Consider the following 25,308-nt stretch of genomic DNA (forward strand, 5'->3'; position numbering starts at 1 on the left):
TTTTGATTGGCTTCCGTTTCCAGGTCCATTTTGAGAGTTCCTGTGGAATTTTCTCCCGCCAGGTTCAACACACCACTTCTGGCCTCCGTCTCCAGCAGCACCCCTCCAGGGCTCTTGACTTGCTGCTTCCATGAACGGCTTCCTTCTGAACCCTCCTGTCTAGTTGCCTCGTCTTCTCGGATGAGGAGGTCTTTCTCTGGAACTGAGCCTGCCGCTTCTTTCACCTCGGAGTCCACACGGTGAGGTCTCAAGGGCACCGAAGCTTTCGGAGGGGGCTGTTCCACTCCTCCTTTAGAAAAACCAAAGATGCCGCCTGTGAATGTTGAGGAAGGCCCACTTGGCTGAAACGCGCTGCCAAAAAAGGAGGCGCTCTTCTTCCGCAAACCAGGAGCATCTGGAGCTTGGAGCGGGCTGCCCAAAAAATCAGAGAAAGTTTTCGTGGGTTTGATTTTGGTGAAGAAGCTTGAAAACTTTTCCACTGAGGAATCTAGAACAGACTTGTTACTTGCAGCTTCTTCGGGCACCTTCAACCCATCCGGCTCCCCAGGTGGGACCGTGGGGAGAGGCTTCTGGCCCTGAGCCTGCTGGGCTCCAGCATGGGAAGGAAGGCCAAATCCTTGCGGGGGCTCCGGTACTACCTCCTGGCCTGAGACACGGAGAGCAGTTGTCCTTTGGGCTACAGATGTCTGAACACAAACTGAACCCGAGTGTTCTGGAGTAGGAACAGCTTCCTTCTCAGACAAAGACACCCTCCTCTCATCCCACTCAGATGAGCTCTGGGGCAGCTGTTCTGGAACTTCTGGAACTTCTGGAAGGGAGAAAGTCCCTTCCTCCTGGATTTCAGGACCTTCGCAGGCAGGATCAAGCTGTACCGGCTGGCCTTCTTCCTTTGCATCACTGAGAGATGGGCTGGCCGTAAGTCGCTCTGCCAAGGCACGTTCCCCGGCCTGCTCAGCCCCTTCACTTGCCCTGCTCTGCAAGCCACAGGCTTCCTGCTTGTCCAGCACAGCATCTATAACACCGGAGATGGCCCCCTTCTCCTCCACGGGTGGCTTCCTGGCTGTTCCAAGGCCAGCGTCAGCAGAAGCAGATGGCCCCAGGATTGGCTCCTCCTTTCCTTGCAATGGAGCTGGCTTGGGGAGAGGACCTTTGTCAGGAGGAGGCGGTGGTTCTTCAGGGCGGAAGGAGGCCCAACTGAACAAGCTGAAGCTGGAGCTGTCTGGAAGCCCTTTCTTGGCAGAGAAGGGGATCTTGAACAAACCTTCTGTCTCTGGACCTTTTGCCGTCTGGACAGGGGCCGGGGTTGGGGCGGGGTCTGGGGCTTTCTTGGAGGCAGGGAAAAGAGAGAAGATATCCCAGCTGCTGGTTGTCTGCTGAGGTTTTGGAGGTGCAGCTTGGGACAAGCCAAAGGGGAGTCTGAACCCAGGTTCCTCGGATGGCTGTCTGGCCTTGTCTGGCCGGACTCCCTGTGGCTCTTTGTCCATCAAGAAGGACTGGATGGTGCTCAGGGAACTGGACTTCCTTGCTGCTGAGTCCCCCAGCAATCCAGAGAGGCTCCTAAGCAGGCCTCCCTCTTCCGGTGGTGGGCTGCGCCTCCCTGTTCCAGGACTTGGGTGCAAGTTGGCTGCCTGCTCAGTCTTTGCAGGTGGCGCTTCCTTGACCCTGCCCACATCCTCTCCGGCCTTTTCGTGGGGCTGTTCCTTAGGGAAGAGGTCTTTCTTGGCAATATCTGCCCCAGGTGGCTCTGAAGAGACACCCACCTCAGAAGCAGGACCCTTAGTGGGTTCCCGAGCAAGCTCCTGGGATATTTGCCCATTACTGAGTGGTGGGACAGAGGTGTCAGATGGGGAGTGGGCTGGCTCTATGGTGAAAAAGTCTTTGATCGAACCAAAGAAGGACGGAGCGCCTGGGAGCTCTGCCTTGCTCTGGCTTTCATTTTTTACCAGACTTGGCTTAGAGGTGGGGGAAGGTGGCGATGGAGACTTGCTTCCCTGCATTTTAAAGAAACCGAGGAATCCTGATTCCGTAGGGACCGGTGGGTCTTTTCCGGGGCTATCTGTTTTGAGGTCACTCTTAGAAAGAGTCTCCTTGGCCTTAGCAGCTATTTGGCCCAGGACTGCCCAACTGTTTTCAGGCTCTGCCAGAGACCCTAGAGTTGCCTTAGCATTGCTGTCCGGTTGGGTTAATGGGTCGGACGTGAGACCCTGGCTGAACTGAGAGGTGGATCTGCGTAGGGGAGCTCTCTTCCCAGTAGTAGATGGAGCAACCTCAGTGGAAACAGGCAGGGGTTCTGGTTGAGGTTGTCCCTTCTTCCTGGGTGGTGTTCCAGACCTGGCTACCTTTGCAGGAAACTTTGACTGTGGGCCTTGGTCCTTCACTGCCGTGTCCTCCAGCATCTCTCCCTTCCCCGAACCCTGACCCATCAGCCCACCCAAAGAGGAAAGCCAAGAGGCAACCTTGTTGCTTTTCTTATCTTCTTCAGCCCTCTGTGCTTCGGCAAGAGACACTGGTGGGAGATCAGACTTGGCAGCAGCTTTAAAGATTTGAAGGCCAGGTGGTCTGGCCTGCCTGCTTTCTGAAACAAAAGTCCTAGGGGCCATATCCAGTGACTTGGGTTGGAATTCCTCCTTTAGCCCACTAGAGGCCATCCTGAAATGTGCCCGGAGGTCAAAGGGCGCATCTTCTACATACCCTTCCCTCTTCTCCTCAGGCCTAAAGCCCATCCTGTTAGGTTTCAGAAGCCTGTACCCTGAGAAATCCAAAGGCTTCTCTTTCTGGTAGTAATCAGATTCCTCAAACATTTGAGAAAAGGTCTCTACGTCCATAAACTTGTCCCTTCTTTGAAAAGCTACAGACAAATCAAGAGGTTTGTTTACAAAATAATCATCCAACTCTTCCTCTTCAGCAGACCAGAATAGCTCATCTTCAAGAGGCACTTTGAAGCCACAAAACACGTCCCCTTCCATCACAACCATTTGCAAAGAGGACTTGAGATCATAGTCCCAGCTGTCCAGATGGGTGTAAAGGTCAGGAGTGCAGAGGTAAATATACTGCCCGGTAGAATCAGTGAGTAGAGAATAAACATACTGACCATCGGTATATATGTAGTAACCATAATCACCATCTTCTGATGGCCACCACACTCCCTGCAGCAGCGGCAGCAGCCAATCCAGGTACTCCTGACAGTGGCACAGCCATGGATCATCCATATTCATGGGCGCCTGATCAATTATGGCCCACATATTAGCGTCATAAGGAGATGAATAACTTAAATCTATTGGCCTGTCTTCCAGAATGCAGTTGAAGTTGTGTGGAGAAAGACTTCCATTCAAATAATGAGTTGCCCACATTTCGTTTTCCCCCAGACAAAAATCAGGTGATCTACATGACACAGCATTAAAATTAGTCATGGATGGATCAAAATTCTCACTTGCTCTCCAATCGATTGGACTGGTATTCCCATCCCTTTTACACAAATTCATTACGTTGTTGCTAGATTCTGACCAGGTCAGAACCTCATCCCAAGAGACGGGATTCTGTTTTAAGATGTAATAAAGAGGCACAGAAGTCTGAACCATCTCTGCTGGATAACCCCTGGGGTCAGAGTCACCATCCAAGGTGGAGCCTATCCTGATCTCCTCTGAAGTGGGAGGTTCTCCTGACCAGCTGAGCAAGCTGGCATTCTGTGAGGAACATCTGAGAAGTCCATCCAACTTTTCATGGGGAAGCCCTGGATGAATGTGCGATTCTGTATTTTTTCTAGAAAGGACTGGCTTTGTTGATAAATCTGTCTTCTTCTGGGAACTGTTCAGAGAGAGGGATCCTTCGTGGAGGGCAATGGATTCCTTGCTTGTGCTAGGCAAACCAGCATTCATCTTGGGAGTTTGGGCCACTCTCTCTTCAACCTTCTCTTTTGCCTGGTGCAAGAAGTTCATTAAGAAGCTGCCTGCACCCTCTTGGCCCCTGGTGCCTTCTTGAGTTTGGGGTGCCACGTGAGAATCCCCCACTCTGGAATTAGTCTCCTCCACAGTCTTTTCAAAGATCTGCCCCAAACCACCCAGAAAGCTCAGATTTGGCTTGTCCACCTTACCCAGAGAGCTGTTTTCACCTGAACCAAATCTGAATAATCCAGAAAACAAACCAGGTGGGGGATGGTCCTTCTGGATGTCTGTGCTGTCTTGAGCATTTTGTCCTTCCTTGGAAGATAAACTGCCAGGCAGAGAAGAGCGGAAAAGTCCCGAAAGGAAACCGTCCTGAGCATCACCCACAATCTTGACCCTGCCGACTCCACTAGCAGCCTCTGGTTTTTCTCCCACCGGATCCAGGCCAGATCCACCTTGGGAGGTGGCTGTGGCTGCTGCCCCTTCTCTGCCTGGAACGCTCTTTAGATCATGATCGCTTGGGTCACCGTGGCCACGTCTGCCCTCCGCACTTTCTGAAGCGCCTGCAGCCACCCCCTTCTTCTGAGGGCCACTTTTTGGTCCCAAAGGACCAGCTTCCAGTTTCCCCTTCAGCTCCTCTTTACACTCTGGCGGAGAGTTTGAGGAGAAAGCCTGGAGAGCCTCTGAACTGCTCGCCGGATGTCCCTCTTTGGCAGCTTCTGGGTTTTCAGCTGAAGCAACTTTCAAGAATGGAGAGAAGAATCCTGTTTTTTCCTTCTTCTCCTGCAGTTTGTCGGATAAGCTGAAGCTGCTCAGGAAGGAAACCTGCAGCTTCTCAGGGAACGGGACGGGAGCTCTGCTGCTGGCGGGACTCGCTTTTCCGACATCGTCTTCGGACTTGCACTGTTTCCCCACACCCAAGGACGCCTCTTTGGCCAGGGGGTCAGCAGGAGCAGAAAGTGGCAACAGGCTGAAGCATTTTTTAAGAGGACTCAAAAAACTGATGGGAGATTCTCTTTGTTCTGAAGGCTGAGTGGCGGCCTCCTTCGGCCCTTCCCGCGCCGTGTCCTCAGGAGGTTGAAGGGCTAAAGGCTCCGGAGGGATTCCCTCATCTGCCTTATCCGGCCGCCAGGAGGGGCAGGGGACTTTGGGAGAGTCCACTGGCCCCCTGGGAACAGCCGTGCCATCAAAACCCACGTTCAGGCTAACGTCAGCAGAGGAGCTGGAGATGGGGGGCGCCAGGCCTCCCGTGGGGCCAGCTGCTGGTTCCTCCTTCCTTGTTTCCAGGGAGTAGCTTCTGGGTTTTGTGCCCTCTTCGCCAGGCTTCTCTCTGGCCTCAGCTCCACTTACAGGCAACGGTTCAGCCGCTACGGTTGTTCCTTCTTTCTTTGGCTCCTTCCTTTCCGCCAATATTTTTAAAGAGCCAAACATGCCCAAGAGAGAATTCACAGCCGTGCTGGTCTTCTGAAAGGCCGACTGGCTCTCGGCGTCATCTGCAGGACAATCGAGGACTGGGGGAGCCGGAGAAGCCTCGTCATCCCCGTCAGAGGTCTGTGGGAGATTCACGCTGGGAGGACCAGCAACTTTTCCACAACTCTGCTCGGGAAGGGAAGCCAGCCCTTCTTCAGGCAAGCCGAAATCAGTCCTGCTTTCCGCCTTCACATCCGGATGAGGCTGGTTTGAGGAGTCCCTCGCGGGGGCATCTGCCGTCTCAGCCGCTGAAGATACGAACTTCTCCACGGACGACGTGAGGAGCGTCTTTCCCGAGCTCACTTTCCCCGTAAGGAAGCTGAAGAAGGACTGGGCTGTGTCTTTCACCCCGAGAAAGTCCGATAGCACCTCTCCTCGGCTGTCGCATTTCTCCTCCACAGGAGTGGCTGACTCGGCCTGCTCTGCCTGGGCTGTCTCCTCCGCCACCTGGACGGGGAGGCCCTGATTCCTGTTTTCCTGCTTTGGAAAGGCTTCCCAACTGCTAATCTCTTCCTCCTTTTCGGCCAGGTATTCGGACACCGTCTCCACCAAGCACTGCAGCTCGTCCACCGCACTGAGGTCTCCCTCCGTTGGTGCTTGGACAGGCAAGAAGGCCCCGTGTTCCTTGAGAGAGCTGCAGGTGGGCTCATACCAGGCTGGGGAGACTTGGGCCGTTTCCTCCTTCCCTTCCTCGTCTGAAGCAGGAGAGCCCCGAAGACCTTCAGACCAGCTGCTGCCTTTCAGTTCCTCGAGATCTCCAGACGGCTGAAAACAACCATCCGCCTCTTCTGGGTGCAGCGGATCCTTGCCCGCAAAACGGCCTGGCTGAGGGTCGTGGCTTCTCTCTCGGCTCTCCGAGAACCAGCTGCTTTGGACCAGGACGGTGTTTCCGTAGGGGAGCAAATCCCGAAACCCAGGCTGCTGTGCCCCAACTTCACAGGGGCTGCTGCTATACAGGTCAGCGTCATCGTAACCTGCGTCACGTTTGGTTCTTATTTTCATGCTGCTTGCAGAAATGGCAGTTTCGTGGGGAAGTCTCAGCCTCCCGTTGATTGGAGGCCTTCTCCACTCACATGCTTCATTGTCTCTCCGTTTCTTTTTTCTTCTCCTGTCTATGGTATCGTACTCCGCTGGATAGGAGAGAGCGCTGGGACGTTCCAATTCCACGCAAAGCTTGTGTGAGGACCTGGAGTTTTTCAGATGGCTACCCTGCCCCTGTTTGGAGAACCGAGGCCTCCTTATCTCCTGCCAGTTTCTAGCCCTTTTCTCTAAAAAATCTTCTATTAACTGTTTGCCTAATTCGTCATAGTCCTCGACACATTCTTCTTGGTCAAGACCGTGGTCAAAAGGAATAATCCTGACTTTCCCACTGCTAATCAAAGATCCTGGACTGGTAATGTAAAAAAAAGGGGGGGGAGGGGGCGGAAAAGAAGGGGGGGAGAAAGGAAAAGGCAAGAAAGATGGGGAAAAAATCTTTTAACATATAAATACGTGAACGTTTAGGAATAAAAAATAAACAAATACAAAATAATTAAAACACGTACTTTCGATTCTCACGTTTCACGTTTAGAAAGCACTCGCTTTATTATGATCCTTTCACAAAACTGCAGAAGAAACGAGGAAGCAGCAGAAGAGCTGAGGGCCAGACTCTCGCTGCCCTTCGGGGAAACGATGGGAAGACGTCACGAAGGATGGGGGTCAGTTCTGGTCTCCTCCAGACCCCGCAGGACGATTCTCCCGGAGAATCCCCCGACCCTTTTCATCCGGGTGCTGGCAGGATGAAAAACCACCCCTGCCTCCCTCAGCAGGCTCTTTCCCTTGGGGGGGGGGTCTCCACTCCCAGGGCAATTCCAACCCCGACCAGACTGGGGGAGGCTCAGTGGAGTGACTGAGCAAAGCATGCTATGGCAAGTCCCTGACTTATGACCGGTCGCTCAGTGATGACCGGAGGCTCCGTCAGACCTACCTGGGCGCTGCTTACGAACTGGATTTGAAGTTCAGACAGTTGTCGCCCCCCCCCCCCCCGCCTTTCGGTCATTTGACAACCAGGCTGCATTTACAGATCTTTGCAGCATCCCACCCGCACCTGAACACATTTATGGCGTTTTTGCCAAAACGGAGCAGTTATTTCTGCACTGTGGCGAAGAACTGGTTCACTTAACAACAGCAGCCTCTGCTTAAAGACCGCTATGACACAGGTGGTGGTAAACATTGGGTTGGTCAGGTGGCTGCCCCGCATTGTTGCCACCAAGAAGTATGACTGCAATGAGCAGGACCAACTACAGTTGTAACTCCAGGACTACCTGTACAGCAATTTAACAGAATAACCACGGTGATATATTACTTAGAAGCGTTTATTAAATACAGTGGCCTATTAGAAGTGTCTATAAAAAAAAACACCTATCACAAATCATAGCAGGAGTTGGTACATTCCAACACCTTTCTGCCCAACTGGATTGCTCTGACGATGAAGCTGCTTGGATGAGCAGCGAGACCTTCTCAAGCTAACCACAAAAATCATTAGTCCAATTTATTTATTTATTTATTTATTTATTTATTTAGTTATATTTATATACCGCCCTATTCCCTGAGGACTCAGGGCGGTTTACAGGGAATTAAAAACCCAAAATACAAAAATTAAGAACCAAATTAAAAAATATTAAATTGACCCTGTACTCAATTAAAAAGAACCCCAAATTAAAAATTTCTCCTCAGTCTGGGCCCGAGAGCTCGAAGAGCCAGGTCTTCAGGCCCCGGCGGAATGATCGGAGGTCGGGGGCAGTTCTCAGCTCCACCGGCAGCTGGTTCCAGAGGGCAGGCGCTCCCACCGAGAAGGCCCTATCCCTGGGTGTCGCCCGCTGGCAATCTCTTACCGGCGGGACCCTGAGCAGACCCTCCCTGTGGGAGCGCACTGGGCGAAGGGCGTTTGATGCCGGCAGCAGGTGTTCCCTCAGATACCCCGGACCCAGGCCATGTAGGGCTTTATAGGTGATAACCAGCACCTTGAATTTCACCCGGAGGGCAACCGGAAGCCAATGCAGCTCACGGAGTAGAGGTGTTACATGGGAGTATCGGGAAACCCCCATTACAACTCACGCGGCCGCATTCTGCACCAGTTGAAGCCTCCGAGTGGTCTTCAAGGGCAGCCCCATGTAGAGAGCGTTACAGTAGTCAAAACGGGAGGTCACAAGCGCGTGAGTAACTGTGCGTAGGGCGTCTCGGTCCAGATAGGGACGCAACTGGCGCACCAGGCGAACCTGAACAAAATTGCAGTAGCCTTCAGACTATCACAAATCAGTATCTATAACCCACTACTTAAGATACTTTAATAGTAAAGTACACTATTTATTAAACTAAGCCTAAGATCAATAAGCCATCTGTGCACATTTTCTCACGCTCCTTATCAGGAGCAGCCAAAAGGTAAATCAATGCAGGGCTGAATTAAGGCCACTATTTGAAGGGGTCATTCAGTGCTTGGCCACTTGGAACAGGAATGGCACAACTCGCCACAGCGAACATGTCGCGGGACAATTCAATAATTAAATTTAATTATTTAAATTAGTTAAAGATTATTTTAATTGTTGTCATTCACATTTCATTTTGTTCCTCCTTCGGCATCCTTTCTTTAATGATTCTATTTCTTTGATATTAGTGGAACTCTTGTCCCGCGACGAGTTATTCCGCGGCAAGTTGTACCGTGGTGAGTTGTTGTAGACCCACTTGGACCCCAAGACAGAACCCCAAAGAAGAACACCTACAGGAGCAGCACTGGCAGCCTTTCAACAGAACGAGGCCATGCAACCACAGGGACAGCTCACGACCACCACCGTCCCGCCCCGCCAAGCACAGCCATGCCACAGGACACACGACATGGAAGCTGCGGCTATGGCAGCACCACCCACCTATCCGACAACTCTAAGGAGTGCCGGCTTTCTAGGGACAGCTGGCGACTGGTCACTTGGCTGGAATGCGATCCGGATTCCAGGTCGGTCCGGCCACTCCCAGTTGAGTCTATGCTGCCGTATCGTCTTCAGAAGGCCGAGCCGAAGTGGGGACAGGAAGCATAGAAAGCAGTGAAAAAAGTTGAGAGCGGCCAGGGGCTGCACCACAGGACATGGAGGTGATTGCAGGGCAGACCAGCTGCAGAGCGGGGCCCTGACGGCGCCCACCGGACCCCGAGGCCAGTGGGGGACCAGACCCACCTTACAGACTGGGGCCGTGAGGGGCAGCAGGTCTTGGGGTGTGGAACGGTGGCTTGCTCGCTCCACTCCTTGCCCCATGAGAGTCACATCCAGAGGATGCTGTGTGAAGTTTCTCAGGTCCATTTGGACCTTCCCACCCTCTGGAAGGAGCCCTCAAATATGCGCCGAGCATGAACATTATTTCATAATTCTTCCTAACTGGACACTTGCATGTTACTAAAACAGTAGCAAAATATTTGGAAGTTGACAGAGGGAGAATTTCCCACCTTCTTCATCCTCCAGGCCCCCAAACAACAAGTGTTATTGGGCTCCTGAAAAATATGAGTCGCCTCCCTTGAGGCTTCTGCAAGAGGAGGGGGTCCACCCACTGTGAAAGACCACCACCCCCAATCTTGGTTTGCTGATACCACTTGAAGGGCACTCAGGAAGCCTGCACAGGGCAGGAGGGTTTGCGGGGCAGAAAAGTTTTGACTCCAAGAACGTCCTTAGTGTCCGGTCCTTGCCCACAAAACCTTTCTTCTGCCAGATCACTTGAGTCAGAATATTAGCAAGGGCTCTTTGGCCACTTCGGAGACCGGTCCCAAAGAGCACCCACCTTATGCCTGTCCGCTCGTGGTAGTCCGAGGTGTAGCCGCGGAGGGGCTCCACGCAAACCCCCTGCTGCTGCAGACGGGAGGCCCCCCGGAACTGGTGTGCCAAAGTGTTGGGCTGGGAGGTGGTGCAGTAGGCAGGGGGGAGGCTGGCGCTGGTCTCACTGCGGTAGTCACTATCCCGGTCTTCCACGGCACTCTCGTGGCCTTCCGAAGCTGCGAGACACAAGATGTTGGGTAGACAGGCAGGGCCTTGGGTCCAACTCAAAATGGAGGACACTACACACGTGCGAGCACCCCAAACAGTTTCAGAGTGAAGCGCAGGCACTCTTTATCTGGGAGGTTGGAGGGGCTAAGATGGCACATTCGGGGTCTTCTCTGTGCTGCCGAATTTGCTGCCAACTTCACACCTTGATTATATCGAGAGGGACCCTTGGTAAAGGCAGCACTGGCTTTATTCTGAGCAAAAAGTGGGGTACAGCAGAGGGAAGGGGGCTGCTAGGCTGACTCCTGTGCAGAAGGAGAAGCATGGAGTGTGCAGGGTGTTTGGCTGGCTTCCTGCCTCTCTGGATGTCCCAAAGGTACCTTTTTTCAAGGAGGCAACTGGACTTTGTTTTTCTTTGAAGCTGTTTCGCTTCTCATCCAAGAAGCTTCTTCAGCTCTGACTGGATGGTGGGGAAATTCCTCTTGAAAAAGCACCTTCGGGACAACCATGACCTGGATAACTATGGAGAATTTCCATAGACACTTCATCTCTGAAGTTTTTTAGCACTGCCAACCCACCCTTGCTCCACCCCTGCCCCTCAGCCCTCGGGGGCTAAGATGGCCCACCAGCCCCAGCGGAGGGGAGCTCTGGCCAGGGGGGCAGGTGGTGGGGTTGGTGGGTCTGCCTGCTCCTCCACGGGGAGGGCTAAACAGGGACCCTTCAGGCAGCCCCACTGCTGGGGGGTGTGTGTGTGAAGGAGGAGGAGGAGAAGACCGGAGAAGAAATCAAAATGACTCCAGCCTCTCCTCCTTAGCAAGGAGGGAACAGCCATACATTTCAGATCAGTTCAGATCCAGGATGGGGAGTGGTCCAGAGCCACCTGGCCAGCTCAGGGGAGACTTTGGGGTGTGAAGCATTTGCCCCCTTCCCCTCCATCTTGCATGCTGGGGCCAGCCCCCCCCCGCTCCTTCTGCCTCTTTGGTCTTCAGCAGGTTAAAACAATGTTTGGGTAAACGTTCTCCGTTGCAGAGAGAAGCGAGATTCCTAGCATGTTCGGTCTCCCTTGACTGATTTAATTCTAAAGAACGCTTCTTGGCCTCCCCGAGGTAAGAGAGGCGTCCTTATATGGGATTCAAAGGCAGGCAAGGGGGGGGGAGGAAGCGTCTGACTTCAAAGGGACCTGCAAAGTAATTTGATTGTCCACACTAAGGAGGGGAGCAGCGTGGAAAGGAGCGCTTTTAATGAGCTTCCCCACCGGAGGGGCCAATTTCACTGCCTGGAAATTTCCAGATTTACACAAAGGGAATTATTATTATTTTTATACATGAAGGCAGCTCCTTCCAGCAAGAATATCATTATTGCATGAATATTTTCACATCGAACGGGCCGCCCTCCCCCAAATGCGAACTCTTCAAATGCGCGAAGAGCCGCTGAGCAGATCTGATTCTAGAAATTTAAAATGGAGATCACCTCGGTGACATGATGGACTCCCCCTCCCCCTCAAAATGCAGCGTTTCTTTTATCAGGTTGATGGTCCCGTAGAATGTCCCACCACTTTGGAGAGGGCCACTAAAGGGTCATCTAGTCCACCCTCTGCTCAGTTTGGGAAACTCCCTTAACGAGGGCTGCCCCTCTAGCCTCAGCAAAAGGAAGCCCGCCATCTTTCCAGGCCGGGCATCTTATTGGCAAAATGCTCTTGGGTTAGGGTGATTTTCCCAACATTCCCTAAAATTTGCTTCCGGCACCTTAAAGGCATTATTTTATGTCCCCAGTCAGGTATGTTGCAGAAAAGGTCTATACTCTGTCCTTTCCTACGATATCCTTCAAGATATTTGAAACATGTCATCCTATTTCCTGTTGGGCATTTCCTCTAGATCAGGGTGTCCAACCTTGGCCATTTTAAGACCTGTGTACTTCAACTCCCAGAATCCCCCAGCCAGCTATGCCTGTCAGCTATGCTAGCTAGGGAATTCTGGGAGTTGAAGTACACAGGTTTTTAAAAGAGCCATCGTTCCCCACCCCTTCTCTATAGACAAAAACTTTCCAGTTCCTTCACTCTCCCTTCAAAGGAAATAGACTTCCTGCATTGTTATTATTTATTTAGTCAATTAAATAATACTGCCTGCCCTTCTCTGAAGCCTCTGTCTGAATCCCGCAGTCAGGGTCTGAAAGCTGCACACCACACTCAAAAGCAGTTTGACCAAAGCAGGAGAAAGCAAGCTATAATTTTCTATGATTTAGAAATTGGGTCTTGGTTTAACCAAGAACTGCAGCTAGCACTTTGTGCCACAGCCTCATATTACTGGCTCCTGGTTCGATCTGCAGTGAATTCCTAATACGATTTTTCCCCATCTACTATCAATAATCTGGATATTCCCCTCTCTTTATCTGTAGATTTCTTTTTTTTTCCCCTAAGTGAAATGCTTTGAGCTTGTCTGTATTAAAATTTCATATTGCCCTTTTCACTTCATTTCTCTATTCACTCAAGATCATTTAGAGACTCGTCTAAGAGTTCAGACTCTGGAAAGAGTGCAAAGAACAACAAAGATGATTAGGGGACTAATATATAGGATGCGTCCAGTCATGCCGGCCACATGACCACGGAGACGTCCTCGGACAAGCGCTTTGAAACGGAGTTGGTCCCTAGAGTCGGAAACGACTAGCACGCATGTGCGGGGGAACCTTTACCTTTACCTTTATATAGGATGAACGGTTGCAAGAATTGGGCATGTCTAGTCTAGTGAAAAGGAAGGACTAGGCAAGACATGATAGCAGCCTTCCAGTAGTTGAGGGGCTGCCACAAAGATGGGGTCAACCTATTCTCCAAAGCACCTGAAAGCAGGACCAGAAGCAACGGATGGAAACTCATCAAGGAGAGAAGCAACCTGGAATTAAGGAGAAATTTCCTGACATTGAGAACAATTAATCAGTGAATAGCTTGTCTCCAGAAGTTGTGGGTGCTCAATTGTTGGAGGCTTTTAAGAAGAGATTGGACAGCCATTTGTCTGGAACGGCAAAGGATCTCCTGCTTGAGCAGGGGGTTGGACTAGAAGACCTCTGAGGTCACTTCCAGCTCTTGCGATTCTGCCTCGTTCTATTACACGAGTTGCAGGGGATTGGCTAACCCACTCAAATCTGTGTCATCTGGGAGGCTGGTAAGCATTTCCTTTGCCTCTTCATCCAAATCATTAATAAAAATATTAAAAAAAGAGGCCTCTGGACCGAACCCTGTGACACCCCGTGCAGAGCTTCACTTTAGCCTGACTAAAGATGGTGGGTAAGCCTGGGATGTTGATAATTTGTCACAATCCATTTATATCACATTCATAAATGTGTGTTTAAAACATTATCCCCCCCCGCCACACTCCTGGATTCTGCCATCTCCCGAGGAAGAAGGAGCGGATGTGGATTCAGCCTGCCTTAGGTTATTTCAAAGACCAAGGGAAACCTTTTGAACTGGGGGAACAAAGGGGAGGGTTAGGGAAGGAGGCATCTGGCCTGTGTCTCCATCTGAATCTGTAAAGGAAGAAGGCAATAACCGTAAAGATCCGAAGATCCCTTTTCCCCACGAAAGGGATGACACGAAGTAAATGATGGGGGGGGCCTGACCAAATGGGGTTGAGGGAAGGGGGGGGTTTGAACCGGGAACTCCTTATAAAGTCTCAATCTGTAAAACAATACCAGGTCCTGTCTTGTATTTCCACAACCAAACATGTCCTAGTAAAAATTCCTTTTGGACTAGAACTGCCTCCAAGAGTTTTTGTTTTCCTAAGACGTGGATTGGGGTGGGTCCTGACATAATTATTATTTTCAAGCCAGCTCTGCTATGCTCTCTTAACCCTCCTCTTGGGCTGCCACAGCTGTTAATCAAAACATGTTGAGGTACTTTATTCGGTGCTTCATCGCAATCAAGATGAATTATATCCACACCATACCTTCAATCTAAAAAGGAAGCTACCTGATTTTTTTTTAAAAAAAAAACAGTCTAAATTAGTTTAGCAACACCTGTTCTTTCACAAATCCATGTCGGCTTCTGATTAATTAATTTTTCAAGGTGGTTGCAGAGTGACCTCTTTATTACCATTTCTAGAATTTTCTTTGGGGTTGAAATCAAATCTTCCTTAGTTCTTCAAGGTTTCCTTAATTCTTTTTTTAAATTCTAAAACTCATCATATTTTGAGCTTTAGCTTTCTACCCTCCTGAGCTGCGACCTGCCCCTATTTTCATCTCCTCTGTCTTTTTCTTCCTTCTTCTTTTGCTTTTCCGAACCTTTTTGTGAAGCCTCATTAGCTGATTTTTCTGCCTACAATTTCCCCCCCACTGGAACTGTTTTTCCCCCAATATCATTTTATTTTAGGAACTCCTACTCCTTCTGTGATCCTTTTTTAATTTGTTTTTCCTACTGTAGAATAACTGCTCTTTTTTAACACCACCCCCACCCTTTTTTCTGAAATTCTGTTCCCTTAAAATCAAGAATCCTAGCATTAACAGAATAATAAAGTTGGAAGGGACCTTGGAGGTCTTCTAGTCCAACCCCCTGCTCGAGCAGAAGGCCCTCTGCCATTTCAGATGAGTGGCTGTCCGGTCTCTTCTTAAAAACCTCCAATGTTACGGCACCCGCAACTACTGGAGGGAAGCCGTTCCACTGATTAATTGTTCTCACTGTCAGGAAGTTTCTCATTAGTTCTAGGTTGCTTCTCTCCTTGATTAGTTTCCATCCGTTGCTTCTTGTCCTGCCTTCAGGTGCTTTGGAGAATAGCTTGACTCCCTCTTCTTCTATATGGCAGCCCCTCAAATACTGGAAGAGAGCTATCCTGTTCACCCCTAGTCCTTAGGCGAGACATCCCCAGCTCCTGCAATTACTGGATGTTTACTTTCATTTACTTCTACTGTGTCAACTAAGTCTTCCTTGGTAGCTGATGACATTTATTTATTTATTTTAATTCCACTTATATCCCGCCCTTCTCCGAAGACTCAGGGCGGCTTACAAGCTTAGACACTGTTCCTTCCTCTACCCTCTGAATAAGAAAATGGTTAGTAGAAGAAGTCCTGAATTATCCCGGAAAGCCCATGCTTGGCAGACCTGAAGGTGCTTGTTTCAGGGCAACTGGACTTTCTTGTTTTACTCTGAAGATGTTTCGCTTCTCATCCCAGAAGCTTCTTCGGCTCTGACTGGATGGTGGGGAATGGAAGGATTTATGCGCCATGCAGACTACTGGTCGTTGTGGACTCTCTAAAAGAAGGCAAATGACCAGCTGTCTGCAAGGAGTATAAATCCTTCCATTCCCCACCATCTGGTCAGAGCTGAAGAAGCTTCTGAGATGAGAAGCGAAACGTCTTCAAAAACAACAACAAAGGAAGTCCAGTTGCCTCTTGAAAAAGCACCTTCAGGACAACCATGACCTGGATGACGGAGAATCTCTCTAGGCATGCTTGGCAGAGTTTGCGTCCCGGCACGTGCTGGGGATAACAACTGCAGCTCTTTCAAAGAGGAACGATGGAATGACGATGGAGGACTTTAAAGACCTGCAATTTGGTGTTGGAAAACACCACCCACCTCTCCTTGGTTGGATGGGTGGGTAATAGCAGGGCAGGACTGCTTGGAGTCATCCCTACATTTATTTCAAGGCAGTTGCTTTATACCAAACGGTTAAGGTCGTCCTCTTAGACCAGGGGTAGGCAACCTTGGCTCTTTTATGACTCGTGGACTTCAACTTCCAGAATTCCTGAGCCAGTCATGCTGGCTCAGGAATTCTGGGAGTTGAAGTCCACGAGTCATAAAAGAGCCAAGGTTGCCTACCCCTGCCTTGGACCAGCGGTTGCCAAACCTGGCAACTTTTAAGACCTGTGGACTTCAACTGCCATGCTGGATGGGGAATTCTGGGAGCTGAAACCCACAAGACTTCAAGGTGTCAGGTCTGGAGACCCCTGGCTTAGACTTTTGACCAGCTGCAGGTGATTCTAACATACAAGGCGCCCTCTCTTTCCCGGGATTTCTTTTCAGGTAACTACAATGTTACCCCCAGTCATGGGAATCTTGACCCCAGGCCTCTGTTTGTCATGAGATTATATTTGCCTTCCTAAACGAGGCCCTCAAATTGGTATATTTCCTGTCCTCGGAGACAGCAAAGTTCTTCCTTCTGTTCAGTGAGAGAGGTGTTATAAGACCCGTTTCAGAATTATCCCACTTCCATCAAAGGGCTGTAGATGTTCTTTGTTTGTTAAATTTATATAGCTGGCCATCTCACATGTGACTGAACGAGGTAGAAAGTTAAAAACATAAAAAAGACAGCAAACCGCCCCCCCCCCGCGCCCTCCCTTTAACACTGATGATGTTACCTAATTGGGTAATGAAACGTCTGCAAGAAAACAACCAAGCTCGGAGAGCACCAAGGACCCCACACAGAAAACAATACAACAAAATAACCAGAAAGATATCAACAAAAATAATTTAAAAAGCATTTAAAAACCATTAACATAAAGCATAATCTGCACCCAGTTCCCCTTGTAATACCACCATACCACCACTTTGCAGGCAACATATCCTTGGATTTCCAGACTAAAAGCAGAAATTTTTCTTACTGAGATTTATGGACAGCCAAGAGGATAAGATTTATGGAAAACGGATTTTATGTACGGTAACTGCAGCAAGATTATTACCTGCACAGAGATGGAGAAATATAAAGAATACCCACAGAGGAGGAAAGGGCTGTGATTTAGCAGAAATGGCAAAACTGACCTCTTTGGTCAGGGATAAAACAGTAAGTATTTGTAAAAGATTGGAAACCTTTGGTGGACTTTTTGCTGAAAAGTGCAAGAGTGATTTCTTGCACTCGATGACTGGAAAAAAAAACCCTGAAGGGATTACTGTAATGTTAAGGAAAGAGGAAGGCTAATGAATGAGTTTCTAATTGCTATCAAGGCCAGAAGATGCTTCTTTATCTTTTTCTGGGTTTTCTTTTTCTCTCTTTCTTTCTTTCTTTCTTTCTTTCTTTCTTTCTTTCTTTCTTTTTCTTTCTTTCTTTTCTTTCTTTCTCTCTGTATTGTTTTCTGCACTTTTTCTTTTCTGTTTTCTTTAAATATTTCTGCATTTGTCTTTTATCTAAAACCTCTCCGTAAAAAGCATAAAACAGTAGCAACATTTTGCTTCATGCCATGGGGAGAGCCTCTACAAACAGAAAGATCTGACTGGGTCACAGGAGACCCCAAGGCCCTCCTCAGATTTATTAGAAATACCCTCTGCGTCCCTTTGGCATTTTCACTCCTCCTAAACAGGAGAGGTGAAGGAGTTGTCCAGCTGCCCAGAAACTGCACCATTCTCAAGACACCACCAACATTGGGGCGTTTTAAATCAAGCCGGAGTCACTTTTGAAGTCCTCCTTCTAGCGGGCAAATTATAAACTAGCCAACAAGGTCTAGAGCAGGGGTAGGCAACCTTGGCTCTTTTATGACTCGTGGACTTCAACTCCCAGAATTCCTGAGCCAGCACGGCTCAGCTTGGAAACCTCTCCCTTTCCCCTCAGCGTGGCTGGCTCAAGAATTCTGGGAGTTGAAGTCCACGAGTCATAAAATGGCCTAGGCCTAGGCCAGGGGTAGGCAACCTTGGCTCTTTTATTACTCGTGGACTTCAACTCCCAGAATTCCTGAGCCAGCATGGCTCAGCTTGGAAACCTCTCCCTTTCCCCTCAGCGTGGCTGGCTCAAGAATTCTGGGAGTTGAAGTCCACGAGTCATAAAAGAGCCGAGGTTGCCTACCCCTGGTCTAGAGCATCTTGTAACATCTTGCCATGTAACTGATCTTGCCAGACCAGTATCGGCCCCCACCCATCCCAGGGTTCCCCAGGGGAAAACTCAGGCATGGCAGAGGGCCAGGGGGAGGTGGGAGAGGGCAGTGGCTCCACCTGGCAAGATGGATGGCCTCGGGGGACGAGGGGAAGAAGGACTGCCGAGAGAACCACCAGAAGAAAGGAAGGAAGGACCTGCCCTAATGGATCAGGCAGTTAAAAGTGGTGGTAGTACTCTGGTATTGCAGCCTTACAATAAAGTAAATTTAGCCTGTCTATTTGTGTTTCTTGTCTGGTTCACTCGGGAGGGCCGAGACTTGCATTTCTAGGAACAAAGATACCCAAGATGCTAACAGGAGAGGCAGCTCCTCCTCTGCCCTTCCTTGGGCATCCTGACCCCAGTGCGAAATTAACAAAGCCCAGATAATGAGTGCTAATCAGCTCCGGCCCCTCTTCCCTGCCCCGTGCGTGAATCTGCCACACATAACCAGCCTGGATCCTGGGCAGCCACAGGACCGGAGGAAAGGAAGGAAGGAAGGAAGGAAGGAAGGAAGGAAGGAAGGAAGGAAGGAAGGAAGGAAGGAAGGAAGGAAGGAGCCGTTACATACTCTGATCTCCCCAGCTGAAATAGCTCCAGGTGCCTGCAGGCAACATAGGGAAGCAAAAACAGAAATGGGAAAAAGTACAGAAAAAGAGAAGCAATGAGAAGGGCACTTAATTAAACACAGTCATTGGATAAAAATAAAACAAAGAAATAAACATTTTTAATTTCATGTTAACGGTGAGGCTATTTTCAGCAACCTTCTGAAAGCTGGCAATAACAGGTCAAACGCCAACATTCCCCGCAAAAGTTGTGGGTGCTCCAAAACTGGAAGTTTTTAAGAAGAGATTGGACAGCCCTTTGTCTGAAATGGTACGGGGTTTCCTGCCTGAGCAAGGGGCTGGACTAGAAGACCTCCAAGGTCCCTTCCAACTCTGTTAGTCTGTTAACATTGCCCTTTACGCACACTTTGTCTGTTCTCCTGGTTCTCATTTGCTCAGCAGTTAAGTACAAGACGTGTGAATGGGCCGCAGGTCAGGGTCAGCCTCTGGGCCATTTTTGGGCTCTGACTTGGCAGCCGGTGAGGACCCAGCCAGCCAGGAGTGAGACGTTTTGACATGGCCGGTCCACCGAGCCACATCCTCCTCTAGATCAGAGCGAACACCACCACCCCTTTTCCTGGCCCAGCTTCTCTTTCATCTTCAAAGAAACGGGTGGTCCCAGAGGGTGCTGGACCCCTCCCCTCCCTTCCCCCCCTCCTCATCCCTGCAGCTCCCGAGAACCGCCTCGGGGTTGGAGCGCCTTCAAAAGCGGTGCCTGCCCCGCTCCAGAAATGGGTCTGATCTGCCTTCAGATCTAATTCCCCACCCCATCTGGTGGTGGAGCTTCCCAAAGGGAGCCCCCAGGCCCCTAACTGCCATCCTTGCAATTAAGTTTTGCATGCACCTTCAAGAGATTTCACCGCAGCGTTTTGTGCTTGCTTTTTGGTGAGTCTGTCCAAGCATTCAGGGGGCAGCTGTGACTCGTTTCTAAATGACTTCGAGCCAAGGAAATAGGATGGTGGGATGTTCTTTTGCTTTGGGGTCCCTTCCTTGAGCCACAAGAGGCCTGGATGCCTCTGCATCCAACTTCTGCCCAGGGCAGGAACCCCAATCAAAGCAACCCTGCCAGTGGGGCAGAAAATGTAACCCATCAATTCAAACCCCTCCTCCCCCCCTTTCATGAGTGGGGATTTCATCAGCTGAGAGGGTCCCCCATGGTGGATCCGGCAGCCAGGCTGACCCTCGCAGGGCCCCCCCTCTTCTGCTTCCATGCCAGCAGCAGCAAGTCCAAGGTCTGCTTTTCCTCCACCCCCCTCCTCAAATGGTTACTCTTTCCTCTTCTCTGGAGTTCCCATTGCTGCTTTTCCCAAGACGAGCTTCCAGCTTAACGAAACACGTATAATGGGATTTTTGAACATTTCAAAGAACTAACAAGAAGAGCGAGACGGGAACATGCCAAGGACGGCCAGGACGGTGTTTGAGCAGCAGCAGAAGAGAAAAGGCAGATGTTCTACCTAATCTCCCCACCTGCTAAATTGAGACGAGCAACCCTGGAGGGGTAAAAAAAAGGCTTTCTGGAAACCGGTGGCTTAACTGACAGATGCAGCAGAAAGGAGGAGCGACTGAGCAGGCAAGTAGGTCAGCGACTTTTCAGCTCACCCAGAAAATTAAAAAAAACGGTCTTGTGAAAGAGCCCCCTGGTTAAGTGTTGCAGGTATCTGCTTAACTTCTGCTTGCTTAGGTAAGTTAATGTAGGAATGGCAGGGCCGGCATCAACACTGACAATGGGGAAAAATACGCAGGATCCTACTTTCTCAGCTGAAAGGAAGGACGACCCGAAGAGATATATCTTAATATTCAATATTGAGATGACCAAGGCGATGTGAACATCATGGACAATCACTTAAGTATGAACCAACAGTGGTCCGCAGATGCCAAAAAAGTCAATGCAGTCCTAAGACCGCCAAGACTGAGTGGCTGTGCATACCGGCATCTCGGACTAACCAGTTCATTCCACCTTTAATGATGGGGGGTGAGGTGCTACCCCCCGTCGATAGGGCTTGCAACTTGGGCGTCCTCCTGGATTCGCGGCTCAGTTTTGAAGACCATATAGGAGCCGTGACCAGGGGGGCCTTTGCCCAGGTTCGCCTGGTGCGCCAGTTGCGGCCCTACCTGGACCGAGATGCCCTGCGCACAGTCACTCATGCGCTCGTGACCTCCCGATTGGACTACTGCAACGCTCTCTACATGGGGCTACCCTTGAGGACCACTCGGAGGCTTCAGCTGGTGCAGAATGCAGCCGCGCGGGTTGTGATGGGGGTTTCCCGATACTCCCATGTAACACCTCTGCTCCGTGAGCTGCATTGGCTTCCAGTTGCCCTCCGGGTGAGATTCAAGGTGCTGGTGATGACTTATAAAGCCCTAAATGCCTTGGGTCTGGGATATCTGAGGGAATACCCGCTGCCGGCATCAAGCTCCCTTTGTCCTGTGCGCTCCCACAGGGAGGGTCTTCTCAGGGTACTGCCGGTAAAGGATTGCCGGCGGATAATACCCAGGGCCTTCTCTGTGGGTGCGCCTGCCCTTTGGAACCAGCTGCCCATAGAGCTTAGGACTGCCCCTGACCTTCGCTCATTCCGCCGGGACCTGAAGACTTGGCTCTTTGTGCTTTCTGGCCTGGACTGAGAGTATTAATTGGGGTTTTAATTGGATTTTAATTGGGGTTTTATATTTATTCAAGGTCTAAATGTAATCATTTTAACTGTTCTTAATTTTTGTAATTGTTGTATTATTTTAAAAACCTTGTGAACCGCCCTGAGTCCTACGGGAGAAGGGCGGTATATAAGTCTAATAATAAAGATAAGCTGCGTCAAAAGAGGGATAGCATCAAGATGATACGAAGAACGACTGCAGGAACTGGGTATGTCTAGTAGTTTAATGAAAAGAAGGATTAGGGGGTGACATAACAGCAGGGTTCCAATATCTGGGGGGCTGTCACAGAGAAGAGGAGGTCAAGCTGTTCTCCAAAGCAGAGTTCCCCAACCTTTTGGGCACCAGGACCAGTTCTGTGGAGAGAGGTTTTTCCGTGGTTTTTTATGCTGCCTGCATCTCGTGGATGGGGCTTTGCTTGTTTGTGCGGCCCGGTATTGGTCTATGGACTTGAGGGGAGGACAAGAAGCAACAGATGGAAACTCATCAAGGAGAGAAGCAACCTGGAGCTAAGGAGAAACTTCCTAACCATGAGGACAATTAACCAGTGGAACAACCTGCCTTCAGGAGTTGTGGGTGCTCCATCATTGGAGGTTTTCAAGGAGAGACTGGGCAGCCACTTGTGAAATGGTATAGGGCAGGGCTATTCAACCAGTGGTACGGGTACCACCTGTGGTACATTGGCACCTGGCAGGTGGTACGCAACCATCCTAGAAAAGTGGTAGCGGGGGAGGGGAATGAGCTGAACTGGTGGCAGCACCGCACAAGCCTGAGCAAAACACCAGGCTCCAGTTGGAGCTTGGTGCTGATCCTGGCGCTTCTGAGCCCAAAAGAAGCGCCGATCAGCTGGAATGTTGCAGCATCTCCAGGGTCTTGTGACTTACATTCAGATGCTTGCCGACTGATTCATATCTATGACGGTCCCAGGGTCCCGGGGTCATGTGAAGTGACCAAAACCTGCTGCAACCACCCAGCAGAAGGGGGAAATAAAAACCAAACCCCACCCCACCCACCCCCCCGCTGCCAATCCTCAACAGAAAGGCTCACAACAATGAAAACCTCGGACAGAAGAGCGCCGCTGGGTGGGCAGGCAGGTGTCTTGCTCAGCTGTGGCTTAGGGGGGGCACTTTTTTCAGTGCCATTGTAACTTCAAACAGCCACTAAGCAAACTGTTGTAAGTCGAGGACTACCTGTACTTCATCACTTTTCCCCCCTTTTTTTTTTTTGGTCATCACGTTTTTGACACCTTGCTAGGCGACTGGTGGTACTCGGAGGTTGCCATATCCTAAAAGTGGTACAATGGGTGAAAAGGTATAGGGTCTCCTGCTTGAGTAGAGAGTTGGACTAGAAGACCTCCAAGGTCCCTTCCAACTCTTTTATTCTGATATCAGCCTACAAACGTTCTGGAATTACAAGGGATGGCACAGAGGGGAAGGTAGCAAACGGCTCCCTTTTCTGAAAGCCAAGAACTAAGAAAGATGGACAGAGAGCTAGAGGGGGGCAGACATTCCTCCCCCTGGACCCTGAGGTCCACCTTAAGGCAGCCAGCAGGTATTGCGGATGAGGTGCTGGGCTGGGATTCAGTCCAGTCCACTCTCAGCCATTGGCACTCACGTGTGTGTGTGTGTGTGTGTGTGTGTGTGTGTGTGTCTGAGATGCCCCACTCCATGTGGTATTTATTACAGGCAAACATTGAAGGTGGGAGCCTATCACCGTGTAGTGAAAAGGGGGGGGGATTTAAGCTAACACAGAAACAGTCATTGCTCTGCTATTATTTTTTGTCTGGTTTTTCTCTTCCTAGCTGGCAAACAGGGTTGTCTGCATTTGTTTGTTTAAAATGCACTCCAGAAATAAAAAAAAAGTGAAGAGAACAACTTGAACTGGTGGCACGATTATTATTAACTCCCCTCATCACAGCAGTTAACTTTGCAAGAAAGGAGGCGAAGATGCATCGGGGAGAGAAGATGGATTGTCAGCCTAACAATGGTTAAGCTTCTTTTAAAAATAGAGGCGACGGAATCAAAGCGGACTCAGTGAAAGCAGTTGTGACTTGTTTTGTCTGAACTGCATAATCCCCGTCTTTAGATTCAACGTTCATCAGAGGATACCAAGCCGAGCTGGAGGTGCCCTCAACCACAGACCGCATTGGAAGGATCAACTGTAATTCATTTTTATACAGTAGGAAGGTAGCCAGAAACTCAAGATGGAGGTTTTATGGGCTAAGCCAGGCCATCAACTTTAAGGTCTTCGTGACAACCCACCAGAAAGTGGGGTGCTTTGAGGACTGACCAGGCCATCCCAGGGTGCTGGACCAGGACTTGAGGAACCTGGGATGGGGTAAAGAGAGGGAAGCTCTGCATCATTAATTTTTTGAAGGATCTCCCCCGAACTTGAACAATCCAACCTTCACCCCATGTGTTGATGGAAGTTGGGTTAGAGACTGGAACTCCCAGATAAAAATAAGTTCACTGATTAAATGGAAGCTCATTCGTTAGCTATGACAGCCAGGAAAAGGGGCAAGCATTCTGCAGCTAAGAAAGAGGCCACCGCGCTCATGGGGTCCTTTTGTGTGCGTTCACCGAAAATGGAGAGAGGCAGAGGGGAAGGGAGGGAGGATTCCTAGTAAACCCAAACAGACTTTGCTCCATCCCCCACAATTTACCTAGCAGCGGTGCCCCAACTGCCCTTTCAACCCTGGTTCTTCTCTTTCAGGAAGGGCCATGTTGGGTGATCAGCGTCTGGGCCCGTCAGCAAGAAAAGGGTCCTCCATGTGAGGCAGGAGCTGCATGTCTTCTCCAAACGGAGCAACATCAGTGTCATACTCCAAAGATTGCCCCAGAGGCCTTCCTCTCTCTGGTGGCATGCCAGGAACAATCTTCCTTATCAAGCTGGAAACCCCAAATTAAAAAGACCAACACAGCTACTTCTCTTTCTGTGCAGCAGGTTTGATCTTACTGAAGGCATTTCCCGGCCAGGCTCCTGGGGTGCCCAATGTCATCTTCCATGCGAACATAGCAGCCCATTAATCCAAACCTGCCAGGCACTTCCTGTCCTCCCCCAATAGGAGCCAAGTAGAGCTTTCGCCTCAGTGACGGCTGAAGGGGAACAAATGGAGGGAGTGACAGATTTTATTTTCCTGGTCTCCAAGAGCACTGCAGACGGGGACTGCAGCCGAGAAATTAAAAGACGCTTGCTCCTGGGGAGGAAAGCCATGGCAAATCTAGACAGCACACTAAAAAGCAGAGACATCACCCTGCCAACAAAAGTGCATAAGTCAAGGCTATGGTCTTCCCAGTTGCAATGTATGGCAGTGAAAGCTGGACCATAAGAAAGGCTGAGCGCCAAAGAATTGAGACCTTTGAACTGTGGTGCTGGAGAAGACTCCTGTGAGTCCCTTGGACTGCAAGGCGATCAAACCGGTCAGTCCTAGAGGAGATCAACCCTGACTGCTCTTTAGAAGGCCAGATCCTGAAGTTGAAATTCAAATACTTTGGCCACCTAATGAGAAGGAAGGACTCACTGGAGAAGAGCCTAATGCTGGGAAAGATTGAGGGCAAGAGAAGAAGGGGACGACAGAGAATGAGGTGGCTGGATGGAGCCACTGAAGCAGGAGGCGTGAGCCTAAATGGACTCCAGAAGATGGTAGAGGACAGGAAGGCCTGGAGGAACGTTGTCCATGGGGTTGCGATGGGTCGAACACGACTTCACAGCTAACAAAGCGGCTGAAGGAATGAGGCAACCATCAACAGAAAATGGGCAGGACCCTGACTTTGGCTTCGGGGGCAGAATTTGCCACTTGCACCCATGGTAACAGAAGAACAAAATTGGAAGGGACCTTGGAGGTCTTCTAGTCCAACCCCCTGCCCAAGCAGCAGAGCCCATACCATTT

At 50.1% G+C, this 25,308-nt stretch overlaps 1 protein-coding gene across 2 annotated transcripts in view; it reads right to left on the reverse strand.

Moving 5' to 3' along the window:
• The window catches only part of UNC13B (unc-13 homolog B), a 163,082-nt gene that overhangs the window by 95,953 nt on the left and 41,821 nt on the right, over positions 1-25,308 (reverse strand). Inside the window, exons 8-9 of one of the 2 annotated variants that reach the window (XM_083356829.1) lie at positions 10,149-10,359; positions 9,254-9,379 (exon numbers count right to left, since the gene is read on the reverse strand). In XM_083356829.1, coding sequence (XP_083212955.1) covers positions 9,254-9,379; positions 10,149-10,359 — 337 coding nt within the window. The remainder of the gene's footprint in view (positions 1-9,253; positions 9,380-10,148; positions 10,360-25,308) is intronic. The other variant, XM_083356830.1, reaches the window with a different exon arrangement.

Source organism: Vipera ursinii (assembly GCF_947247035.1).
Source record: "Vipera ursinii genome assembly, chromosome: 2".
NCBI classification, from domain to species: domain Eukaryota; kingdom Metazoa; phylum Chordata; class Lepidosauria; order Squamata; family Viperidae; genus Vipera; species Vipera ursinii.